At 43.2% G+C, this 26,624-nt stretch overlaps 1 protein-coding gene across 10 annotated transcripts in view; it reads left to right on the top strand.

The window, feature by feature from the left end:
* Positions 1–26,624, top strand: part of tns1b (tensin 1b) — a 303,232-nt gene that overhangs the window by 72,909 nt on the left and 203,699 nt on the right. For all 10 annotated transcript variants that reach the window (XM_084085475.1, XM_084085482.1, XM_084085474.1 and 7 more), the window contains exon 2: positions 11,627–11,741. In XM_084085475.1, coding sequence (XP_083941601.1) covers positions 11,627–11,741 — 115 coding nt within the window. The remainder of the gene's footprint in view (positions 1–11,626; positions 11,742–26,624) is intronic.

A 26,624-nucleotide genomic window follows, 5' to 3' on the forward strand; every position in this document is an offset into this window, starting at 1 on the left:
TCAGCATGATAAGTGGCATACCAGACAGTAGAGCTAGAACTGGGATGACTGGGACCCCCCATGAGGGTTTGTTACTGGACCAGTGCTGGGCCTGTGAATGGATTGGAGAGAGAGAGAGAGAGAGAGGGAGAGAGAGAGAGGTTGAATTGGAGACGGTGGGAACTGGAGTTGCCACTAAATCGTCTCACAGATTGAGACATTCCGCTTGTTGTAATGTGTGCGTGTGTGTGCGTGCGTGCGTGCGTGCGTGCGTGCGTGTGTGTGTGTGTGTGTGTGTGTGTGAGGGAGAGAATGCTATTATAATATAAATATGCAAATAATAATACACTTAACCTGCATATGTTCGTATAAAGTACAGTTTTTTTTATGCTGCCGAAAGACGGCTACAATGTTTGAACCCAAAGGCACTTAATAACTTAGATGTTTTTCTTTCCCTTTAAAACAAATGTTATTTAACCACTTAAACCCTCTAGATCTGAGTTGGCTCCACACTTGGATCACTTTTTTCCGTCTACACCGAATCTCTTTGCCAAAAATAGCCGATCTTGTAGATCGGCTATTTTTGGCTAATGTTCCCCCCCAGAATATGGATGCCCGGGATCAAGTGGTTAAAAAAAGCATAGGGAAACAATATTGGAATTCATTCAAGCTATTTTGGAGGCCTATTGGCTCACTGTTTGCCAAGACAACCAGAGTGGGCATTGGAGGGGCTAAAGTCTCAGCTACAGTGGGGGAAACATTGCTGATCGCTATGGCAACACTCGCTGATTAAAACGGAACCCCCACATCGAGAAAGTAATTTAATTTGGAATCTGAAATATGTGCTGCTGCAGCATGTGTAAACAATTAGACCAGTACAGTGACACGTACACATGTATGTACATGTCATTGTCACACATTCCTTTTCTATTAGTTTTAATGAGTCCATTCTTGATACAACAAACATCGCAGAGATCATTTTATAATTTCAGTTGGATATTACTGTAATTACGTAGTTCTTTTGTATGCAAGCTCCATCATTTAAGTTTCAAGACGGGGTGCCGTGATTTTCAGTGATCCCCCCCCCTAAAACCTAATCATCAGGTATTATGGTTATACTAGGAGGAAGATTTTTTTCCAAAAAGTGTACAGAAAAGTGTTAAAATTATGTTTTTATGCGGACACGCCTTCAGTTCATTAAGTATACCTGGTTCTCACCTTAGCACCTCCTCCACCACCTTAACACCACCCACCTGTCCTAGTCCCTCCTCCTCCTCATGCCCACACCTGTTGTGTTATGATAATGAGGGGGAGGGTATATTTTTACTATGTCACTAAAGCACTGTTTTTCTATTGGCACGTTTGACCCTCAAGGTTTCAGCCTCCAGGTAGAAACTCAAAATAGTAAGATAAGACATAAAACACCATAAAAACACCACCAGGGGGCTTAATGAAGTTCTATCAACCTCATACGACACATTAAAAACAGAAAAAGTGCAAAACCATGGCACCACCTCTTTCAGGAAAGAAAAAGGGGCGGACCAGAGAGAGGCAAAGCAAAGAGAAAAACTGAAAATAAACATAAGAAAAGAAAAATATAAAATGCCATACAAAAGCATAAAAAAGCAGCAGGTACTGTATACATGAGGTATCAGGTGCAAAAAGTGGCAACGCATCATCAGTAGGTCCACATAGCAGCAGGTATATACCGTACATGAGGTTAGACATAACATGCAAAAGTACAGTAGCTACGTCCACATAGGAAGGTAAAACTTCGCAAACTTCACAAACGTTTAAATAGCAAATAGCAGACAGTTTCATCATGCACATTGTAATGTATGTTATCTTTGCCTCAGACCACACCTGCGTGGTAATAATTGCATCCATAACAGATGACAGCACCTCACTCAGAGCAGGTTTCATTCCTGTGGTCTTTATGATCTGTTTGGGTAATGCGGTTAACCCGTTCAATCCGGGAACTTATCTCTGTCATTTTAGATTTCTTTGGCTATTCAAAAATAGCAGATATGCAAGCTCATTGCGCGGCACCGAGTGCCACGCTATGAGCTTGTATATCTGCTATTTTTTTTAAATTGTGATTTTTTTTCCCCAAATCTTTGAATATTTTTCTTTTTAAAGCAAACATTTGTAAAATATCTTGTTCCAGGAACCCCCCAGAAGCAAAGATTTGAGCTACGAATGTTCGCTAAAAAATAGCAGATCTACAAGCTCATAGCGCGGCACTGAGTGCAGCGCTATGAGCTTGTACTGTATATCTGCTATTTTTGAACAGCTAAATAAATCTAAAATGACAGAGATGCTGTCCCGGATTGAATGGGTTAAGCTAAGCGGGCGCGTTACCAGCGCTGGCTAGGACAAGGGTGTTTCTCCAACACCTGCCTGCGGCTTGCTTATGTTGCTTGTTCACCGTTCCCATAAAAATGCCATGTCATGATGCCAGGGGGGGGCAGAGACCGCCACAGCCCCACCCACACCCACACCCAGCGGTGGAAAGTAACTAAGTACATTACTCAAGTACTGTACTTAAAGATGGAGTGCCATGATATTTTTCAACCCTGAAACCTGTTCATAAGGTATTATTATTATGTAAGGATTTTTTTCCAAAAAAAAAAGTGTACAGAAATTGTTAAAAAAAAATGTTTATGTGGACACGCCTCCAGTTCATTAAGTATGCCTGGTTCTCACCTTAGCACCTCCTCCACCACCTTAGCACCACCCACCTGTCCTAGTCCCTCCTCCTCCTCATGCCCACACCTGTTGTGTTATGATAATGAGGGGGAGGGTATGTTTTTTGGGGGCTCTGTGATGTCACTAAAGGGCTGTTTCTCTATTGGCACGTTTGACCCTCAAGATTTCAGCCTCCAGGAAGAAACTCCAAATAATCAGAGAAGACATAAAACACCATAAAACCAGCACCGGGGGGCTTAATGAAGTTCTATCAACCTCATAGACACATGAAAAACAGAAAAAGTGCAAAAACATGGCACCAGCTCTTTAAGTTATACTTCATTTGAGTATTTCCAGTTTCGATACTTGATTCCTCTACTCCACTACGCCTCAGAGGCTAATATTGTACTTTTTACTCCACTGTGATTATTTGAAAACGTTAGTTACAAATGACTTTGTAGATTTAGATGATTACAAAACATACATTAACCAATTAAGCCCTATTTTATACTTCATCTGTTCGAAAATCGCAGATCTACAAGCTCATAACACGTCACATCACTACTAGTTGTGAACTTGTAGATCTGCAACTTTCTTTTGAACGATTTTTTTTGTACAATTACTTAATATTTTTTAACAGAACTTTTACTACGTACAGTACAGTATGTAGTATTTCTACATAGTGGCTTTCTACACAGCTACTTTTACTTGAGTAAAAAATATGAGTACTGGCCACACCTCTCCCTTTCCAGCATGACAGGCCCAACACAGCCCCGAGCATTGTTTCAACCTAACTAGATTAAGCTAATCACGTTACGTACTGGAGAGGCGTGTCCCAGAGATGGAATGAGGGTTCGCCTGTCCTGTCCTGTCCTATCCTATCCTGTCTTCGCCATGTGGCTCCGAGGGACAAACACTGTCTTTGCTGTCCTGTGTGACCTTTGAACGGCAGATTGACGTTAGCTCCGGGTTACTGGGGTTGAGGTGACATACAGTGCGGTGTCATTGCTATTTCTCCCTTCACATGTGTAGAGGCCTCTCTGTGCTGTCTGAGAGGTCCCACGGCAAGACCCAATTTACAGCAACGGTAGATGTACAGTATGTACATCTATTCCTCAGTGTCTGCAATCTGTTGCTTATGTGGTGTAATAATGGCCCTGCTTAAGACTCACAGAGGTAAAAGGGACGTCACAAGAGCGAAAAGTACTCCATATTGGCCGAACAAAAATGCGTGACAAGCATTCATTTCCCGTGGATTACGTTGGTTATTTCTTTCCTAAAAGCAAACACCAAACTCCCCTGGATGTGTTGGTTTCTCCACCGCCCTGTGTCCATACAGAATCACAGAGGACTGTTCTGCTTGGATGATTTCCAGGTCCATCTCGGTAGAAGTTAATCTCTCGTCTCAGAGAAGATTACAATATCTGCATCATCGCACTATTGTCCGCTGTCCATTCCCGTGTGTCTTATCTCCTCCCCCGGTGTCTCTTTGGGGGGGGAAAGTGGTGCAATTTTTCTTGCTATTGTTTCTCTCTCCCTTTGTACGCGATGTGTCTGTGCTTACCACAAAGATGTGAATAGGACATCAGAAGCCCACAAAATATTAACTAGATAAACGCACAGCCTATAGGTGGACTAACTGCAACGGCAGGCGATGTTGGGTCATGCCATTTTAGAGAGGGGACCAGGAGAAGAGAAGAGACACCTATTGTGCATCAATCTAAACAATGCTCACAGGATAAATCATCCATCATCACCCAAACCACATATAGCTAGCATCTCTGAACAAGTAAGCACATACCTAACATCTACAGTATCTACATGACATGACATGATATGACATGAAATAACATAACGTATAACATAATGTTAAAGTGACATTGATTTAGAAGAACATTTTGATGTGCATATCAACCTATGGACCACCAAGATTGTCTGCACCTGTAGTTTGTGGGATTTCGAAAAAATGTTTAAACATGCTTTTTTTACACTGTTAATTGAACCCCCAGGACTGTGCTGTGGCTGTGGCAGAGGGTGACCAATAAAGTGCATTATCCTTTTCTGTACCGTGCACACCTGGCTCCAACTGAATTATTCAAGTTTAAAGTTAGCTCTGTGCTAACAAGGTTAGCACTGTCTGAGAGCAGGCTAGATCATGGGAAACAGACAAGGGGCTTTGCTTTTCTCCTGTGCAGTCTGTCTGCAGCCATAAATCCACCTCTCTGTTTACCGGGAGTACCTCAGACTGAGGCAAAGAAGTTGGGAGGGACGTAGGGATGGAGGGTGAAAGGAAGGGAGGGAAGAGAGCAGTGACAGAGCTAAACAATGTAAGACTTAAGAGAGCTGAATGGGTAGATGCCCCGGAAAAAGAAATGTCGAGGAGAAAGAGACAGAGTGAGAAGGGATGAAGTGAGAAAGACAAAAGCAAGACTTGGGTTTGGACATGAAGAGAAGAGGAGCTGGGGTGGTTAGCAATATTGAGGACATGGACTGTAATTATCAATTTATAAAACGGATTTGTCAAATCAAATCGTCTGGTTGATAGGTTTGGTATAATATCCATATATCATGGCTATAATGGCTATAAAAGCTGCCTTTGTACAGTTTTATATCACTCTGTGGCTATGTCCCAAAACGTTAGGATGCAACCTATTTTGTTAATAGTTGTCATGCATTGTACGCACCAACAAGGTGCCCTTTTCATTGTACACACTGAGAAGGTGACCTTTTCAGGGCAGCTTTTACTGTTCTCACATATCAATACATTTCGCTGTACCATTTTCAATACATTGAAAGTTAAAAAATACCCCCAGGGTTGTTGTGCGATTTTGCTATTTATACACACCTGCTGAATTGTTGACCTTCGTGGGGAGGTGGCCACTGTCGTGGATAATGGATAAGGTTGGTTGCAGACCGAAACAATTTGCTGCTGTTACAGTGAAACCTTAGTGATATGACATGCCAAATTGGTGACCTACTGAATCATGTGACTCTGATGGTAGAGTCTGGACGATCTAATAAGGAGTTGTTTCGAACGAGAGCTGTAGTTTATGATCATACAATTTCATTATGGTGTGAACACTCACCTGAACTGCAATTTTCAGAACTTACAACAGAACTTACGACCGGACTAATGTTAGAAAACAACACTTCTGGGAAATGCAGCTAGTTTAGTAGCCATCCCAGACATCCGCCTGTATGAAGCTCCATGAACTTCATTTGACTGGTCCTCTCTGACTGATTATTCAGGGCAGCCCAATGTCTATGATAGGGAATTGCTTGCAAATATACATAGCTTTGGGTGATTTTAACATGCAATTTCTTAAAAATAGGACCTAAAAAAGTCTTTACGGTAATTTCAGACGGGGAGCGGCCGACGTGCCTATGTAATTCATTTTCAATGAGAGGCGGGCGATTATTTGGGACGTGCTGAGAAGTTGAGAGGCGGTGAGGCGAGCGGGCGCGGTCCCTTGAAATTCTCGCGCTCGTGCTCGCTTGTGCACGTCTCGTTCGTGCTCGACCTGGATTGTGGTGAGCTTTTCCCGCACCGCGCAGGTGGACAAAATAACAATAATCGCAGCGCGATCCCTGCTGATCCGAGCGGTAACGCCCGCGTCCACCGCTCCCCGTCTGTTAAGACCTTTACAGTACATGCGACAACATAATTGGCTGTGCTGAAAAGGAATCCTTTGGATAATACTAATTAGTCCCTGCTCCTTTGGGGTAGTTTTCTCACTGTACATTTGGACATACAGTGCATGAAATCTGTCCTCTGCATGTACCCACCCTAACTATTAAGAGTTAGGGATTAAAGTGTCTTGCTCAGGGATACTTCAACTGGGGCAGGCTGGGGACAAACCGGGATCTTTAGAATCCCACATGGCCTCTCTACCCATTGAGCTATGGCTGCCCCTTGTCGCCAAGCTATTGAAAATTGTGTTTTCATGAACAGCCAAAGCTGGGAATTAATTGAGACTGAAACCGGCCAGCCATATCAGACTTCCAGCTGTGTATCGACCATAATTACATGAATAGACGCTCAACTAAACACCAATGGGCATGGTTTCACAAACAGCGCCTCACTTGACTGCCGTTTTAGATAATGAAAGGAAGTCTAATGTTGAAAATATGCGATGGAATATTCTACGCTAGAAGAAACACAAACACCCCCCCACCCAGAACACCCCAATTCTCCCTTATAAAAAAATATTGCTTCTAGCCCACCCTACTGACATTCTCTGAACGCCCCCAGTACATCCCCTGTGGAGAAACACTAACCTAAACTGTTTAACAAAAACATTTTAGGCGAGAAATAGGCCATGCAGTTTCTCAATATTGATTCATATAGGCCATGCAGTTTCTCAATATTGATTCATTTAACATTTAGTATGGATTGTTCAAAAGTGTGTTAACAATATTCAGGAGGCAGAGCTGTGAAAGAATGAAAATGAAAAAAATCACTTTGGATTGCATCTGCCTTGTGTCTGGACCACTTTCTTGTAGATCTTTTTTGTAATGAAATTGTTATTAAACCTGTTTTAATTAGTATATGATTTTCATGTTGCCATATTTGATAGCCGAACAACGCCCCTAAATGTGATATGACAATATTTCGGGCTGGTATGAGTTATTGCTTAAAGGAGTAGTTCACTTTAAAAATAATCTTATTTTCTATCAATTACACACGCCATGAAGCCTTCAATTCATGGAGATTTTTTAGTTTTTGTCGCATTCCTAAGCCAATATTTCGATTTTATTGGCTTAGGAATGAAACAAAAACTAAAAAATCTCCATGAATTCAATGCTTCATGGGGTGTGTAATAATGGTGAACTACTCCTTTAAATATATTTTTAGTTGTATTAATTGTAATTAAAACCAATATTATATGACACTTGTTGCTGTGCAATGACGTTACTTGAGGCTGAGAGTAATGGTCAGTGCCGATGTTCTCAAATGTTGTCATTTATCTGGTATAGTGTTAGCTGTTTTGCTTTATATAGGCGTCATATGACAGATGTCATGCCCTGCAACTTCTCAAAATGCTTCACACTTCACACTTCAGACAGCGTTGTTCTTATCACTAAGCAGGGTGGCAGCGCTCATTCGCACTGGGCCAATCACAGCATCACAAGGACTGGAGAACTTAAGAAAAATGATTGACGCGCAGAACGTTTATCTTAAAAAAGATTTATTTATGCAAAAACTCAAGTTATTGATTTCACATAATTATCAATAATTATTGCAGATAAATTGATAAAGTGGTCCCAGCCTTAAGAGAGCGAGAGAGACAGCTCTCCTTTTTAAACTGACCATCCTACACACCCACCATAATATTCATTGGTTCATGCTCATACCTTTCATCATTCTAGTCTATAGACAGAGACTTGCAAGAGACCGTAGCCAGAGACTTGCAAAAGACTTTCAAACCGGACAATTATCTTGTCCTATTTTATCTTATTTTGGACATCTTGGGAGAGAAGTGTTGCTGTCGGACTTAGCCTTAGATGTTGACCAATGCTCGTTTTCTATTTATTTTATTTTACAGTATTTACAGTTGCAGCTACAATACTGTGTGTATTCTCCATCTTCTCTGTTGTTGCATTGCCTGTTGTAAATGTGACAGTTTTTCTAACTTTTTTTGAATTCTGAATTCTCTCCCTCAAGAGGCCTTGCCTTTTGCCAGAACACCATTGTAAATAAGCATTTGTTCTTTATTGCCATGCCTGTTTGAAGAAAGAAAAAAGCGAGAGATACAGAAAGAGACAAAGCAGGAAGACAGAAGGTAGAGAAAGAAAGAAAGAAAGAAAGCCTGAGGATCAGAGAAAGAGGCCATGAGTGTCTGCATAGTGAGTCTGGTTTATCATTCAGGTCTGTGGCTGCATTCATTAAGCTGTGTTTTGATTGATGGGGAGACAGAACGGGCCAATCACTGGTTAGAAGGTCACACTCAACGGTTGTCTGGGAACTGTCTCTGATTGGCCATTGGGCCTTCTCCCCCGGCATGCCCAAAGACCCACTGGCCTTTCCAGTGCTCCATGAAAATTCCCACCTTAAGTCCCTCCAATATGCCAGCCACATGGCCACTTTGAACCCTGTCCAGCACACACACACACACACACACACACACACACACACGCACACACGCACACACGCACACACGTGCACACACCTTGGCTTAATGGAGGCTGCCTGGCTAGAAACCATTTCGACTGGTACTTCCTGCCTTGAAAAGACATCCAATAAAGCTGTCGTTTACTTTTTCTTTTCTTTCTTTTTTTTGGGCGTGTGGGGGGGGGGGGTCCTGTACAAAGCATGTGCTCAGCAGATCTGTGCGTGTAGGACCTTGGAGTGTATGTGCTTTTGGACACACACGCGCGCGCGCTCTAATGCACGCGGCCACGCGCACTCAGTCGCACAGTCGCACACACACACACACACACACACACACACACACACACACACACACACACACACACACACACACACACACACACACACACACACACGCGCGCACATGCACACACGCAGAGAGAGAGAGATACATAACTCTTTCCAGTGTGTTGTCCTTGGCAGTAGAAGCTCTCTCCTCTAGACCCCATGGAGAGGAAAAGAGGTTGTTTGGACCAGGGGACCATTCTGACACCTGAAACATTTATAAATACTAGCCAGTTGTGGCTTATCATGAAACATGAGGTGCTAGATATGCATGTGCACGCTGTGTTCCTACGGTCACGTTACACAGCCCCGTTCGCTGTTCCGACCGCTTTTCAAACCCCATACATCAACATGGAATGTAGAATTTCAAACCGCTGCATATCTTTTCTATTGATAAAAGCAATCAGTGTGTGGATATCTCGGTTTTGATAGAATTTCATTTCCCTGCGAGTCTTTAATCACTGGTAAGATAACGCTGCTGTTTGGAGATAATAATAGAATGGCTTGTAAGGGTCGGCCGGTCTACAGGGGTTGTTGAGGGGACAATTACCCCAGCGGAGCTGGAAGTCGAGGTAGAAATAGGACCCAGCTGAGCAAATACGTGGAGGAAGTGATGTCACAAGTCCCCACGGTGACACAGTATGGGATTCAAGTATACTGCCCTGCCACGGTAAAGAGCAGTAACTACGTTTTGGACACGCCGACTTTATTTGTGTATCCCAAAGGTCAAATTAGCCTTTGTGATTTTGGGGGATAAACAATTACCTCAAGAACAGATGCAAAATTAGTGCAATATCACTTATATGCTGATATCTCATATGGCTGACCAGTTGAATCACTTTTAAAGGATAAGGATAATTAGGGGTTAAGAGTCTTGCTCAGGGACTAATTTCATTTCATCGACACATATGCTGGACTGGCCTGGAATCGAACCTGGGGCAACCTGGGCCTCTGGCTCCCTAGGCGGGCTCACCAACCACTCAGCTATGGCCGCCCCTATGTACTTTACCTTGGCAGGGCAGTATAGGGATGGGACGATATGAACATTTCACGATTATTGTGGCCAAAATAATTGTGATTAAGGAAGGGTACTAATCGCGATGATCAAAATGCGCTTAAAACTCGTAAAATGCCACTTTTGTTAACCACCTGCACCCTGACCCCAGCATCCATATTCTGGGAGTAAGATTTTAGCCAAAAATAGCAGATCTACTGTGAGGGCTTGTAGATCTGCTGTTTTTGGCGAAGCCATTTGGCGTAGACGGGAAACAAACGGTCCAAGTACAGATCCAGCTCAGGTCCAGTGTATGACGGACAATTCCGCAATAAATTAAATTGGCCACGATATATGATTATTGTGAGAGTTCTTTATCGCGATAAACAATAACGATTATCGTCCCATCCCCAGTTTTAAGTAAAGGCGGAGCGTGGGGCGGTCCAGCCTCCTTATCTGGTCTCCTCTGTTTAGCTCTCCCACTCTGTGGACGACCAGGTAGCTTAATTTAGACGCCGTAGTACATGGGTGTCGCTTATCGGACCGAACAACATATCGTGTTGTTTTTGAGAAGTGACACCGCCGTACTACGGAGTTTACATTTGGCTTGAGAAGGCAGACCGGAAGCAGCCGTGGAGGGGGGGAGGGGCAGTGTGTGTGTGTGTGTGAGTGTGAGTGAAGGTAGTGTGCATTTGAGATGGAATATGGTGGAGGACGGACAGACAGACAGGTGGTGAGTTTAAGGATGCTGTCAGATAGCAATCACCTCATCACAGGCACAGCCTTCCATAACACACCTGCACTAGAGAGAGAGAGGGAGAGGGAGGATGGAGAGACTTGTTTGTTGTGTTATGTTGTTTTTCAAGCATTGTCCTTGTTCTTTCGTGCAAAGACGGTGTGGGTGACAGTTTCACTTCCTGGCTGTGTCTGGAAGGATTCCTTTCACAATGACATGACCGTAATGACTGGACATCTCGAAGTTCATTCAAAGGTCGTTAGAGTGATAGAAGGAAATATCGATACACTTGGCTATAACAATATTATTCTGGTACTGCGTCGATTCTCATTTCTTATTGATACAGGAACATGTTAATTCATTTTCTCAGTCTTCACTTAAGCCCCGTTATCAGACATTTAGAAAAATGTACCACTTTGATAAAAAAAAACAAAAGCTGGTCAGTTTTCATCTATAATGACATGCCTATAATGACATGCCCAAAAGATGGACACATTGTTACCAAGCAAAATCTTTGAAACCCACTACTCTTTCAAACCCCCTTCTCTTACGGTACGCCAGCACATACTACATTTTCCATGTTTATCTATCTCTCTGAATGTTTTGGGACTGTCCGGGGGGGAGGGGGGAGAAAGGAAACATCGTATTGTAGCGGTTAAATAAACAAAAAAAAACACGGTTGAGCTAAAGGAACGCAGCCACCTGGATTCATTGAAACGTGAGCTGTGCTGGTGACATTTTAACACAAACATTCTTTCTCTTTTGTCTTGTGTGCGTGTGTGTGTGTCTGCAGCCAGAGGAGTTGGAGGCCCTGCACTCCCATACCTTCCGGGTGAAGACCTTCAAGAAAGCTAAGCACTGTGGTGCGTGCAAGCAGACCGTCATCCAGGAGGGTCTCGTCTGCCGAGGTCAGTCACCTTCACCCCCCCCAACCCGCCTCCACTGCCCCCTGTAGCTCTAATCAGAATCACAATCAGCTTTATTTGTGTTTATATTCCGTGAGAAGAGAGAGGATAGCGGTGGAGTGACGTCAGAAGGGAAAGAGATAGATTCAGGTTAAATAAAACAAATACAGATATATAAATACAATATTTGATAGCAGGTATCAACATGATATTTAGAACATTAACATCATAAACCAGTGAATCTCAACCATTTTAATTTCAGGAACACATGTTTGATATGCATACATAGGCCACGGACCCTCGTTTGATACCATTTTGTATCTCTGGGACCACACTCTGCACTACAATCTGCATTATATAAATTTCACTCTCAGAGTGACAGACATGGAAAAACGTCCTTTTGAAATCCTCAGTGTTACTTGGTTCCACTTTGTTCCTAGCCTCGATCTCCAGGCTTTTATTGTTTAGTTTTGCTAAAAAATAAAAGCCTGGAGCAACGCGTTGGTGTACCCGATATAGGAAGTGTTTCATTTCCCCAACCAACCAGAGTGCAGTGGGCGTCGCTCATAATGTTGTGTTGACGGGGCGGTGGCTGGCGGACAGATCGGTGAACCAATGGGATGACACGGATTCTCTCGCCGGAGATGTTAAACACGCCCCTTTAGGTCAGAAAACAGGAGCGCTGCTGCAGCCTACTTGGTTCCTTACCATGACTTATCTGGGTTTCCCCTGAAACTCCCTCAAGGAAGGAACCCCATGGGTTCCCTGGACCACTGCTTTAAACTCTGTGCAAGAATGGACCCCATTGTCTGTTTTTACAAACTCTACGTAAAATGATCACTCAGGATTACGTAATCTCAGTTTCAAAATTGTAATGAGTAGGGTTAAATGGTCATCATCTGAACACTGCCCTATAGTGCTGATAATAAATGTGGCTGGTTACTTCTCAAATATAATCTGTGAAAGGCTTGCCTCAAAATGTGATTGGTCAGCATATAATCCATGGGATTAAAAGCAGATCATTTGAAGTGTTGTGCTGCATATGTAGGCCAAAGAAAGTGTACCAATAAAGACTTTAGTTTACCCTCCTGTGGTAGAATGACAAACACATGCTGTTGCATCACGAGCGCCTTGTTTACCATCCGCATTTTCTCATGCGAGTTTATTTGGGGGGAACAAAGGTGGTTGCATTGAGCAAGGCCTGTTCTAAACCTGTGGTTCTCAAACAGACCTCTAAATTGAATTTGGCCACAGAACCCCATCTCAAAGGATTGTGTGCCAGGGACCCCCAGAAGAGAAGATTTGTGTCAAAAGAGTTATAAATTATTCCACTTTTTTCAACTTTTTTTCTGCGCTGCGACGTGTCGTTGTGAGCTTGTAGATCAGCTATTTTTGAACAGCCTTTATAGGGTTAAAGTGGTTAAACTGATTGTGATGTTATATTAACTCATTTTGCTGTGGACCCCCTGGAACTCCTTCATGGACCCCCTGGGGGGGTCCCCGGACAACACTTTGAGAGCCGCTGCTCTAAAGCTGTGAGGAGATGAAGGCATTGTCTCATGTTGCGTCACTCAGTACTCTAAAAGAAAGGGTCATCTGAGGTGACCTGGGGTCATCTTTGTGTCACGGTTTCGTCAATCAAGTGTCGGACGAGGTTAAATGAAGCCGAGGAGAGGCTAAGGGTTAACGGGTTTTCAATATCCGCTATGCCATCAGCTGGAGGGCCATTGCGTTTGATTTACTGGCTTGATTGAGATTGAGAGGAACATTTTAGTTGTGATATGTTAATCTTTTTGAAAATGTAAAAAATTGATTTGCTATAGTAGTGATAGATAGTGAATAAGGAAGCTCATGCGTAACTTCTGGATATTTAGTGAAGATCAGCAATCCTCGACCTTTTTAAATTAAGGTTGCAGTACCTGCACTTTGATATGCATAAGCCACCAAGCATTATTTGATTTTACATTTATTTCTTTTATGTCTGGGACCCCAACCTATAGTGATGCGCGGGTCGGGTTTTTTCATGCCCCGCCCCGCCCCGCGACGGAACCCAACCCGCCTCAACCCGCCCCGTGAACCCATATATAAATCTATGGCTCAACCCGCCCCGCGACCCGCGATTTTTTTTTTATTCTGTAAAATCATGGTTAGAAAATAATCCCCAAGTGTATTCAAACTGTTTTATTGTTATTATTCTTATTCTTATTAGGAATAAAGACAAAACAAGAGCATGTTATTTTTTTTATTTTTTTTGCGTGTGAGAGCGGGTGACCCGCTCTCCCGCAGCCCGCATAATTGCCTCCGAAATTCTGACATGACCCTTTAAGGGTCCATTTGGTTCATTTATCTGGGGACCTCCTCAAGCCCCCCTCAAGGACACGTGAGGGTTTACTGAACCCCTGTTGAGAACTAGTGGTATACTGGCTGACACAAATCTTGGTTGAGATTGAAGGAAGTTGTTTATTGTCTTTTTAGATTGTTGTTTTGTTTTGTGGTTGTGGAGTTACATTCACAGTACATTCTTAGAATAGTTTAATTGGTAGATTGAAAATCTGCTATTTGGAACCTTCTAGCACCGTCATAAATAACAATATACTGTTTACTCCAGTGTTTGCAAACATCACCAACAAACCACTATTACAGCCCCACACAGTTTAAAAAGGATTTATTTGTTTTGCCACGTAATGCACACCATAATGTTCTGAATATTGACAATTTGCCTGACACTAAATCCTCAGTGTTCATCTATCAATTTGTAACTTAGGGTCCTTTTGGTGACAATTAAACACTCATGATTTTTCTGTGTACAGTAATGACTGGGATGGCTGACCAAATACCTTGATATCAATATTTTTTATGACAATGTCGTATTGTGATGATACTCAAAAATGTCTTTTAACATTTTCGAAACTTTTTGACGTTATAAAATAAAATAAGGCATACTGTACGTGATTAAAACCAGGAAAAGAAAAAACGCTTATACAATGGTGTGATATCCCAAATCCCTGACAATATCTTATATAATCTCTCATACTGTATAATATTGATATAATTGCCCAGCTCTAGTGTACAGGGTGAACACAAATAATAATCCCACACTTTGTGTTCTCCGAGCAGGTCAAAAATCTAAAAAACAAACGCTTTGAACATGTGACCCAGCAGGTCTGACCATCACAACATGAGCGAGTGGAAACTGACACTGTGAGTGTCCAATATAAGTGAATGTTTTGCTTGGCAGCCAGCGAGATGGAACATTTGTCTGGCTGCTTCCTCAACCTGGCACAAGATGGGTATCGTATCTGTCGGGTGGAAACCTTGTATGTCCAAAACTGTTACTTTTCAGGAAATGGGGAAAAAAAGAATGTGTGTTTCCAATGGATCCCGTGTAGTTATTGTTTAGTCGCTAGCCCTTGTTAATAGTTTTTATTGGTTACATTTTTATAAAACCTACAAACAGACTTAACCATTTTCTCCTTCACTTGAAATAAAAAAAAACAAAAAAATCAAAAATAGCTAAAATAGCAGATCTACAAGCTCACAAGCTCGCATCGCGACACATTTGTGAGCTTGTAGATCGGATATTTTTTCTACTTCTGTGAGACACTGTACATTAGTAAGACAAAGTACTTAATTTACCAAAAAACATAAAAAGTTAAAAGAAATGGAGATACAAGGTTTCTGCCCGACAGCAACGTTTTAACACTCACTGGCACGGCTCAGAAAAACACAGAGGGACATCCTCTGCCCGATGGGGGCTCTGGCAGTGCCAAAGGATGAGCTGACATTTTGTTATTGGGCGTTTTGTTTTTTATGTATTTGGAAAGTGGCCATTTTGTGATTTTTGTTGACTGCTAGGAGGAGCCATAAGTCTTTTTTTTTCTTCTTTTTGTGGCGTTATATTTGGTCCCCTCCTTAAATATTCCCAAACATATGTAACCAGTATGAACCCTAGTGTACTGCTAAGATATTTGTAGAGCAAAAACAGGAGGCGGCCTTGAATAGAGCCCTGAGGGACTCTATTCTATTCTGAGGGAGTTCTAAGCATAGGGTTTAAGTGGTTAATGATCATACCAAAATATGATTTGATAACATAATGATGTTCGTGAATGTTAAGTATAATATGTGCTATTTGTCATCCGACGAAGTAGGGCTTAAGTGGTACGTTTTTAGTTTTTACTCCCATCTGTTTTTTTATGAATCAAACCCACTGGTTATTTAGTTGTAAACACGAGGACAATATCGCGGGCGCGGCCACAGTCCGTTTTCACATTCACTGATTGTACTCCAGTGACACTGGGGTAGAACGTTTAAGCACAGCTTTGGTGTGTTTCAAAGACACAGAGAAGATCGGCCAGTTTTATGGCTGTGAATGGAACGTTGGCCATGGAACAAATAGATAGAGGTAGAGCTTATAGAGTGGGTATTATTTTTTTGGGGGGGCCTAGTAAAGACCCTTGGGGAGTATATAGGGTTTAAGTGGTTCAACTCTTGGTCTCAGTGGATATTTGTAGCTGTGTGGCACGAGGTTCTTTCTACTGCAGTGGTTCTCAACCTGTGGGTCAGGACCCCCAGGGGGGAGGGGTCCCCAGGCAACAGTAAAGTGACAATTTAAGGACTTTTAAGACTATCTAAACTAATTCAACTGAACTGAATTGAATGAAGAAGGAAAAAGAAAAGATAAATGGCATACTATAATAACCTTGTTGTGGATATGTTTTATAGTGTCTGCAGCCTTTTAGAGGACAGCACTAGAGAATACGCTCATCAGGTTACACAACAAAACACCTGGGGACACCACTCTCCCAAGAAAGTGATTCATGGGATGAATAAACCCACATGGCAAGGACGAATCTAACTATCATTCTAATTGAATTTGATCTTAGTTCAAACTCTCCTCCGCTGTATTGTAAGTAACCAGGTTTGGCCATGTGGCAGAGGTGCGTGCGAGCACTCGCGCGTGCAAGCCTGTGCTGTGCACGCGCACGTCTGGTTATAAAAAACTTTTAAAGGTATCAAAAAACGCCACGTTTCTAGCTTGCAGATCTGCTAATTTTGAATTTTATCGAGTTGCGTCGCGTTGTGAGCTTTGATTTCGCCTGTTTGCGGCAAAGAGATTTGGAAAAAAAGAATCAGGACTCCAGTCAATAAGTATATGGTCTCTGTCGGGTGGAAACCTCATTATGTCCAAAACTGTTACTTTTCAGGATCCAAATTCAAAAATGGCAAAAGTAGCAGATCGACAAGCTCGAAAAACGAGTTTGATTGCTTTTGATACTTTTTTTTTTTTCCCAAGATATTTTTGGGGCTTTTATGCCTTTATTTGGACAGGACAGTAGGCTGACAGGAAATGGGGAGAGAGATGGGGGGGAGACATACAGCAAAGGTCGTCGGGAACGGGAGTCGAACCCGCGACACACTGTCAAGCTGGATTACCAGCATGTGGTATGCGCCTGGACCGCTAGGCCAGCGGATGCCCCTGCTTTTGATACTTTTGTGTGACGTTGTAGTATGATCAAGTAGACCGTTAATTTATGAAAAAACACAAAAAGTAAAAAAAAAAAGAAGGAGATAAGAGACAGCGACGATATGCCGTAGGTTTCAAGTGTAAGACTACAACAATAGAGTGGCCTGTAATGTAACGAAAAGACTAGTTTTTCCACGTCCACAGTCTGTTTGAAGCGTCTCCCTCAGTGGCTCACTCAGCGGGCCTGTGTGTGCAGTGGCCGCGCCGGTGTTTACAAACACTCTCCATCTCACATGGTTTCATAATCACACCAGGACATGGGCTTCCTCTTCCCTCACCGGTTGCCAGGGTACACAGTGTTAGCCGCCGCGACAATAGCGAGCCGCTGACGCAGGCGGGTCGGTGTTTTCCAGTAAAGGACCCTCGGTCACAGGATATTTTTGGAGGCCTGGCCTTTTGTGCAGCATATGTAATACCAGCATAAATGAACAGTGTCATTGACAGCATGTCAGCAGGAGCACTGCTAATAAATATTGACAATTATACCAGACCTTATCAATATTGCTAAAGATCTAAAGTATTCCTTCTGACAAGTTGGTAAAAAAACGTTACTGAAGGTTGTAAGGTTAGGAAAGGTCACAGCATTAGAAGTATAAAGAACTCCAGACCAGGAACCCACTGGACTTCACAGTCTGCATACAGATACAGATATACCACAATAGCTGTGTGTGTGTGTGTGTGTGTGTGTGTGCGTGTGTGCGTGTGTGCGTGTGTGCGTGTGTGCGTGCGTGCGTGCGTGCGTGCGCGCGCTTGCGCGCGAAGGTTATCATAGTTCTGTTCCTGACTACTGAGCTCATATGGCTGGAATGCCACAAATGAGAGTTACTACACACACACACAATAGGCTGCATTAGTACTTCAATGTCACGCATTGATTTTTAGAGACACTTATTAGCTTGTACAAACATGGTGTGTTCTTGGATGAAAATAGCCTGTGTTGTGCTTTGATGAACTTACCTAACAGCTCGAGGTAATACTGTAAGCCAGCGATGCCCAACATGTGGGCTGGGGCCCACTAGTGGGTCATGAGGATATTGCAAGTTGGCCCCCAAATAACTGTATAAAAAACACTAAAAATGTATTGATAATATAACATTAAAGCGGCACTATGTAACTTTCTTTTAATGAATAAAATGTAATGTTGTCCAATCTGTATGGTAGAGTATGTTAATACAATATAACTTATACAATTGGGGTGGTTGTATTTTGTCTCTATGCTCTTCTATTGAGACATTTAGATTGTGTCAACGGTCATGTCTCACCTAGACACAGGATCTGACATGAATTTTGACCTGGTGGTCAAGATTCAACTTATCCCCTGAGCAAGCAGGCAGGCTCTATTAGCTTAATGGTAAAAAAAAAATCAACAACAACAAAATCAACACTTGCGCAGGAAACCGGGTTCAAATCCGGGCTGGAAGAGGAAAGTTACAGCTTTAATATGAAATAATTTATGTTAAAAAAGGAGAGGAACGAGACTTTCTTTCAAGTGGGCCCTGGTCCAGAAAAGATTGGGAACCGCTGCTGTGAGCAATCAATGCTCGCCTTATTCAGTGAGAATCCCTCGCCAGCCGCTCATCAACGTTGTCTCTTGGTTCAAGGCTGAGGTCATACTCTGTTCATTTGATACAGAACACATGCCGGCATCGCTGTGCAGGCGCTGACTCGCACACATCCAGAGTGGGGGGGAATATAGATGTTTGCGTCATTGCAAGGGTGCGAGCACACACACACACACACACACACACACACACACACACACACACACACACACACACACACACACACATCTATGCACACAACGATGTACACAAACACACCAGGAAGAAAATAAATCACTCACTCACTTGCACAGACGCACACGCCATCTAACTCATTGCTAATGTGCAAATTCGCACACACGCGCACACACGCACACGTGTTTACATTTGTATACTCTGAGTTAAACATTTAAAGTTCTATATTTTGATAGTAATTATTGATATAGAGTGTTTGTTCAGTAATAAGGGTGACACCATCTCTCCGCTATTTAGTAAACAGAAAATACATTTTCAGGTGGATTGACAGTTTCAGCCAATCAGAAGAGAGTACCCATTTATCAACTTGTGTCATCGCTTCCAATTTCACTTGTTTATCCTGTATTCTGTCTGAGTTCTGCCTCCTGATTGGATCAAATGTGTATACCGACCTGAAAATGCTTTTTTTGGTAAAGAGCTGGAGAGACAGGGAGACAGACAACTGTTACTGAACAAACACTCTATAGAAATGATTACGATCAGAATGTAGAGCTACACTAACACTTATTTTGACAAATTAATATCACTGCACCTTTAAGACCGAGGGTTGCACTGTGTACACTCACTCAGCCACACATGGAAACCCAGCGTCTTACTTAATCTCTATTACTGGTCCCACGCTGTGCCCCTCCCTGCCTCGGGACGAGTCATTACGGTAATGAGTGGTGCAGATGGATGAAGATGACCATTAGTCTTCTGTGGATGATGGATGGTCTCGTTCTCCCTGTCTAATATCGTTATCTTAATCCGTTAAAATGACCAGACAAAAAAAATGACTTTCCAGGGACATTGACTATAGGGACAGAGATTTAGGCTGCTGCTTGAATGATGAGGCAGATTTGGACTCCTTGCTCGCTTGCTTGCTTCGCTGGCTACGCGTTTCGATGTCTAACGTTGTCAACCTGTGATACTGTACATGTACACTCGTGGAAATCCTCTCCCTCTGTCTGTCTCACGCCCACGAGTTTGCTCACATGCAATCTGCTAAGTATCTGTTAAATATCCACAACACAACCTATTTCTGACTCACTGTATAGGTACTAAGAGCTACTCTGGGAATAGATTTCGGGGCCAAGGCCTGCTTCTAATGCCAATATTTAAGTCTCCGTTTTCAACTGCTGCCATCAACAATCCTGGAGAAAATACTACCTTGATCTCAGTGTAGCAAAAACTCCTGAAGGCACGTTCTATCAAGTAATTATGGTGCAGTGACATTGCCACCTGGTGGATAATCTGAAACATTGTCGGTTGAGCTGTGGCTGTTTCAAATTTGAGGTAAATCCACGTTTGTTACACCTACCTGTTATGTTTAGATTTGATTTAGATCAGTGGATTTCAAAATGGTGTCCTCGTACCCTCTGGATTCCTTGAAGGGGAATAAGAGGCCCCTTTGCCCCTTTTCCATCCGGGGTTGAATTGGTTCTGTTATTTTTTTCCGCCTAATTTAAACTAGTTCAGAGTGTTTCCACTGAACATGAATTGGTTCAGAACCCTTACAGTTGGTTTGGAACTGGAACCAAAAAATACTTGCCCTGAACTGGGCAAGTATAGTGTTCTACACTATTCTACAGGTTGGAAGATGCAGATATGCAATATAAACAATGGCAAAAGTATCATTAAACTGACATTGATAATTGAATTTCCCCTGTGAAATGGACACTTCGACTGGTCATATTTGACACATGGCATGCTGACCAGGCCTGAAATCAAACCTGGGGCAACTGGGGACTCCTGCTCCCCAGGCAGGCTCTCTAACCATTCAGCTATGCCGCCCCCAATTACAATGGTTCTGCTTAAAACTGGTGGAAACGCAAGCTGGTTTGTGGCTGGTTCCGTGAAAGCACCAAGGTTCCAAGAATCTAGAACGGAACCAGTTTTGGAACCAACGTTATTTTGGTGGAAAAGGGGATTGAGAGTGTGCAAATGGAATCAAATGGGCTCTTACGGGTCCATTTTGTTCCATTTCTTCTGTACACTCTGAGTTATGGGGGTCCTTGAAATTAAAACGTTTGAGAACCACTGATTTAGTTTATTTGCAAAGAGCAGTTAAGCGGAAGTGATAAAACAATGATGAATACGGGAACTTTGCAAGATTATGTAGATAATTATTCATACAACCTGCTGTGAATGTGTTTTTGTGCACTTAAAGGTGATTTATGTGACCACATTTGCCATCTAGCTTTTTAGATGAATGGCGGTGGTGTTCCGTTCATTTCGCACTAGGGGGCAGTACAGTCCTGTTGGTTCAATTCAAAGCCCATCTCTTCTACTTCACATTTCCTCTGTTGGAAGCTTGTGTGTCAGGTCTTATCAGCTTAGCGTCAAACTAAAGCGTGGATCATGTTTTTCCTCAGGCAGAAATTACTCACTGTCGACTTGCCATTCTGTCTCCATATAGAACAAATGGAGAATCATTATCCTTGTTAACAGCAGTGGTGGAAGAAGTACTCAGATTTTATTTATTTTTGTGCTTAAGTACACTGTTACAAGTGAAACTCCTGTATTCAAAATCTTATAAGTTAAAGTACAAAAGTATTAGCATAGAAATTTAGCAAAAGTAGTCATAATGCAGAATGGCCATTTCAGAATCATATAATGTTTTTGAACTATAATTGTTGATCAATAACCACTTAAGCCCTAGTTTATATTTCAGCTATTCAAAAATACTCATAACGCGTTGTGAGCTTGTAGATTGGCTATTCTTTTTAAAAGAACTCTAATAAATGAGTACAAAAGTGCGTTTGCCTCTGAGATGAAGAGGAGTACAAAAATGTACTTATATGTAAGTATTGAAAAATGGAAATACTCAAGTAAAGTAAAAGTACCCCCAAATTGTGCTTAAGCACAGTACTTGAGTAAATGTACTCACTGTAGTTGCTATATCCACCGCTGTTTAACAGCTACGCTGACTCTTTTCTGTCACGTGTGTCCCGTCCACACATGTTGTTGGTGTTTTCCAGTAGCCCTGGCTACAGTGTGTACCACAGCCAGGAAACAGCTGTCTCAACCCAAACAGGCTGAAACTGAGCCGCACGGTGATGGAAAACAAAAACAGACACCCAGAACAACAAACACACGTTGTTTTTTTTATTTTACCGAAACGAGAGAAGAAAAAAACAATAAACAAAGTAAAATCCAAGCCTCATTAGCCTATACACACTGCCCAATTCCGGTGACTTGTGGTCGTAACTCGTGATTGCTCCATGGCCATTTTTCACCTGAATCTCCCACGCCCACAACAACGCCTCGTTCACTCGTCATTTACCTCAAAGTTATCAAACTTTATAACGTCATGGACCCCCAATTTGCAGTAAGGCCACGGACCCCCATAACTCTGTGTACAAATGGAACCAAATGAACCTGAGGTTCATTTTGGTTCACAAATGAGGGTTCATTTGTATGCTCTCAGAGTTTGGATCCTAACAATCAATCATTTAACTGGGGACCCTCCTGGAACCCCCTCAAGGACCACTGGGGGGGTCCACGGACCCCACTTTGAGAACCTTTGGCCTACCAGCTGAATGTAGGTGTGTCTTTTAGCCACTGCGAGCCAACACTGGCAGGGGCTCAGGGTGTAATGATGGGGAGCGAAGCCGCGGTGACGTAATCGATGATTGAACAGATTAAACAGTATACCTGCTAACTGCAACACATCACAAAACACACACACACACACACACACACACACACACACACACACACACACACACACACACACACACACACACACACACACACACAGTATGTAGACCAGTGGTTCTCCAACTTTTTCATGTCAAGGACCCACAAATTGATATGTATTTGGACCCCCATCTGGAACGAGAAGATGTGTGTCGGCTATTTTCGAATGGCCCAAAATGAAAAAAATAAATAAAAATAGGATTAAATTGGTTAAACTGATTTTCATGCTATATTAACACATTTTGCTGGGGACCCTCTGGATTCTGGACCCCCCCCCAGGCACCTATTTTGACCCTACTACTGATGTAGAGAGTGTCGGTGACTGGTTGACCCAGATAAATGTGTACAGTACATAAATAATACTGTGTGTGTGTGTGTGTACACACACACACACACACACACACACACACACACACACACACACACACACACACACACACACACACACACACACACACACACACACATATGCATACATAAGCCTGTGTACACATACTGCATGCACAGACACAGCGTCAGGCTCGTCTTGGTTGGACTTGTTCATTTTGCACATTTTGACAGAGAGGCTTTACTTGTACAACAGTGAATATAATACCCACCTGCCTTCAAAAAAACAAAAACAAAAGAAAGCCCACACAGTGCAGTGCACGTACGTAGCTGGTGGGGGCAGAGCCTTTTGTGTGGCTGCTTGCTTGGCATGTTTACAACCGCAACGGTCAGCTTACCTGCCAAAGTGGCGGGCGGTGGACAAACATACCGCGGCTCAGCCTCAGCCAAGGTTTACCAGGGCTTGGCCCAGGTCGCGGGTGTTAATTTCCCACGATGTTTACAACTCAAACAGCTGGAGGTGGAGCGCTTCCTCCTCTACAATCCCCCACAGGTGCTTTGGCGCGTCTGAAGGAACACCGGATGCAGTATATAGTACAGTACTACACGGCCGGTGTCGGCGGATAAGCAGACTATATAGACCTATACTGTATACTTTGTCATACAGCATACTATAGTCATGTGCCGGAAAAAGGCCGATCTACAAGCTCACAACATGTCACATTCACAATGCATTGTGAGCTTGTAGATCTGCCCTTTTTTTGGCACGCGACGGCATAGCCAAAAGAAACACCCAGTGTGAGAGAACACCCAGTGTGCGTTCTCAAGTGGCCTAACAAGACAGAAGCTTTCAGCCAGATGCCTATAGATATACCACAATAGCAGGCCTGCGTGTGTGAGTGTTGTGTGTGAGTGCGCGTGTGTGCGTGCGCGCCCTGCAGGCACTCTTGTAATTGTTTAGACGTTAACGAGTTTGATGAATGCATAGTCGTTAGAAGAGAGAAGTTTTTTTTTCTTCTCCCCATAAGAGTTATGAGTGGGTGGCTGCAGAAATGGGTGGCAGCATGTACGTGCTATTGTTTACTGTAAGTGTGGGTGTGTTCGCACCGTGTATGCCACACGCACACCCGCACGCACACACAGTGCATACGCATGTGTGCGTCTCACGTATGAGAAATTGAGGACGCGAGACAGAGGCGGGAAGGAAGCTACAGACGTGGAGAGCCTGAGGAAGGGAGAGAGAGAGAGATAGATGGATGGGTGGTGTGATGGAGGAGAGGGAGAGTGAAAGAGAGGGAGTCGGGCAAGAGAGATGGAGGGTGAGAGAGAGGGAAACATTGACGGAGGAGAGACTTTGGGCGGGTGGGCGGGTGGGTGGGTGGGGGTCTGTAAAGTGAGGAAGTGGCTCGGCCCTGCCCTCTGATTGTGTTCCGTGTTCTAAGTGGGTTCAGCCCATCCCTGTGGGAACACCGACTCATTCCAAGGGACCGAGGGAAGGAAACAGCCCCAGCCCTAGTCAACCCCCCCCCCCCCCCCTCCAGCCCCCTCCAGCCCCCAACCCCTCCCTCTCTTATTGGGAAGCATTCCACAGACTCTGAGTCAGCTAGCAAGCAGCTAGCTCTGCTGCTGTGCGTCTCACCATGTTCTTGTTCAGACCAAACCGTCTGCTTGGCTTTGGCCAATCCCCATATGGTTGCTGTCTTCTTGTCCCTATTGTCTCATGTCCCCCATGCATGTAGTCACTGCTCCTCCTCCTCCTCCTCCTCCCTGTGGTTGTCTGGTACTGCTCTTTCTTTCTCTTTCCCTTTTGTCTTTCTATTCCCCTCTTCCTCTGGCATCTGCTCACCTTCCTCCCCACCTGTGTGCCCCTCCGCTCATTTATCTTCTCTTGTCTTCTCTTGTCTTCTCCTGTCGTCTCATCTTGTTTCTGCTGTTATCTTCTCTTTTCTTGTCTTGTCTTATCATCTCTTCTCGTCTCTTCTCTTCTCTTCTTTTCTCTAGTCTTCTCGTCTCTTCTCTTCTCTTCCTCTGGCATCTGGCTGTCTTTGCTCACCTTCCATCCCTCCTCCTGTGTGCCTCTCCGGCTCATTTCTTCCTCTCCATCTCCAGGTTCTCTGCTCTGTTTATTCTCCCAGAGCTCCGACTTCCTAACAAGGTAAAGCCTAACCCCGGCTCGCCGGCCTTGTTGCTTTCACACCCAATATGGAAGTCCTGCTCCGTCCCATGTGGCCTCGGGCTTGTTTACTGGGGACTCACGTGCTGGGAACGGGACTGGACATTGTCATGACGGACAGGCAGCATGTTCTTTTTTCCCCTCCTCCTTTTTTTTTGCTTATCCACAAAAAAAATGTCAGCAGTGTTTTCTTTTTAACCCATTCAAACCGGGAACGCATCTGTGTACCACTTTAACCATTAGTTTTGTACTTTGGGCTATTCAAAAATATATGCTTTTAAAGCTGAACATTTGTAACTCAAATCTTTGCTTCTTCAGCTTTAAAAACATGTATATTCAAAGATGTGCACACATTGTCACGATTAAAAATAAATAAATAGCAGAGCTACAAGCTCATAGTGCGGCACTTGGTGCCGCGCTATGAGCTTGTTGATCTGCTATTTTTGAATAGCCAAAGAAATAAAAAATTACAGAGACGTGTCCCCGGATTGAATGGGTTAATTCACGTCTATAAAAACAAGACCAGACTTACGTAATGACTGAATATTTGAAAACGCTCTTGTGCGCTTTGTGGACATGAAGCCAATGTACACATTCTTGTTTTATTCGTCTTCACAAGAGGAGACCCACAAAACATATCAAGTCATAAACTGCAGGCTAACTTTCTTAATTATAGGCGGCTTTGTCAAGTTCTGTGTACCCGACATTTAATGCATAGGGGTAGGACAAGACATAACATAACAGACAGTACATTATACTGTACAGCTAAAGTTAACAGTTAATAGCTGTTTGTAATGGCTATTGTTTGTCGTTATTCTGTATTCTGAAGCTGCTCTATTCTCTTATGAAACGTTGGAAGACATATTCCAGACTAATGCTTAATGTATACTTCATGTATATGATCACTGTACAAGCCCCATCAGCTTCAAGCTCACACGTGTTGTGAGCTTGCAGATTGGCTATTTTCACCACGTGACACAGCTGTACAACAAAGTATGTGAATCAGGCTTTCAGTATGACGGAATGGGTTCATTTTGTTAGCTTGTATATCATGGACTGTGTCCCAGTGTGGAATAAAATCAGTGCCCTATGGGTGACGTTGTCCTTCCCTCATACAGTATAGCAGAACTGCTTAAATTTGACCCTGGGAACCAAAGTTTTCATGGGACCGTGTAGTCGGTAGGGTTCGAGGGTGCCACCCCATGTTTGAAGGTCTCTAATTAAGAAGTCAAACTGACTCTCAAATGTTACCCCCCCAAGTGCAAATATAGTCCCCGGGAGTGCCTAAATAGAAACTAAATATACCGTGAAAAGTAATTACACTCCTGGCTCTATATTTTAACAGTGAGGTCGTCACTTTCCCCGGTCTCGGTGGCTCAGCGCTG

This window comes from Gymnoscopelus microlampas (genome assembly GCF_963454915.1).
Source record: "Gymnoscopelus microlampas genome assembly, chromosome: 17".
Lineage (NCBI taxonomy): Eukaryota > Metazoa > Chordata > Actinopteri > Myctophiformes > Myctophidae > Gymnoscopelus > Gymnoscopelus microlampas.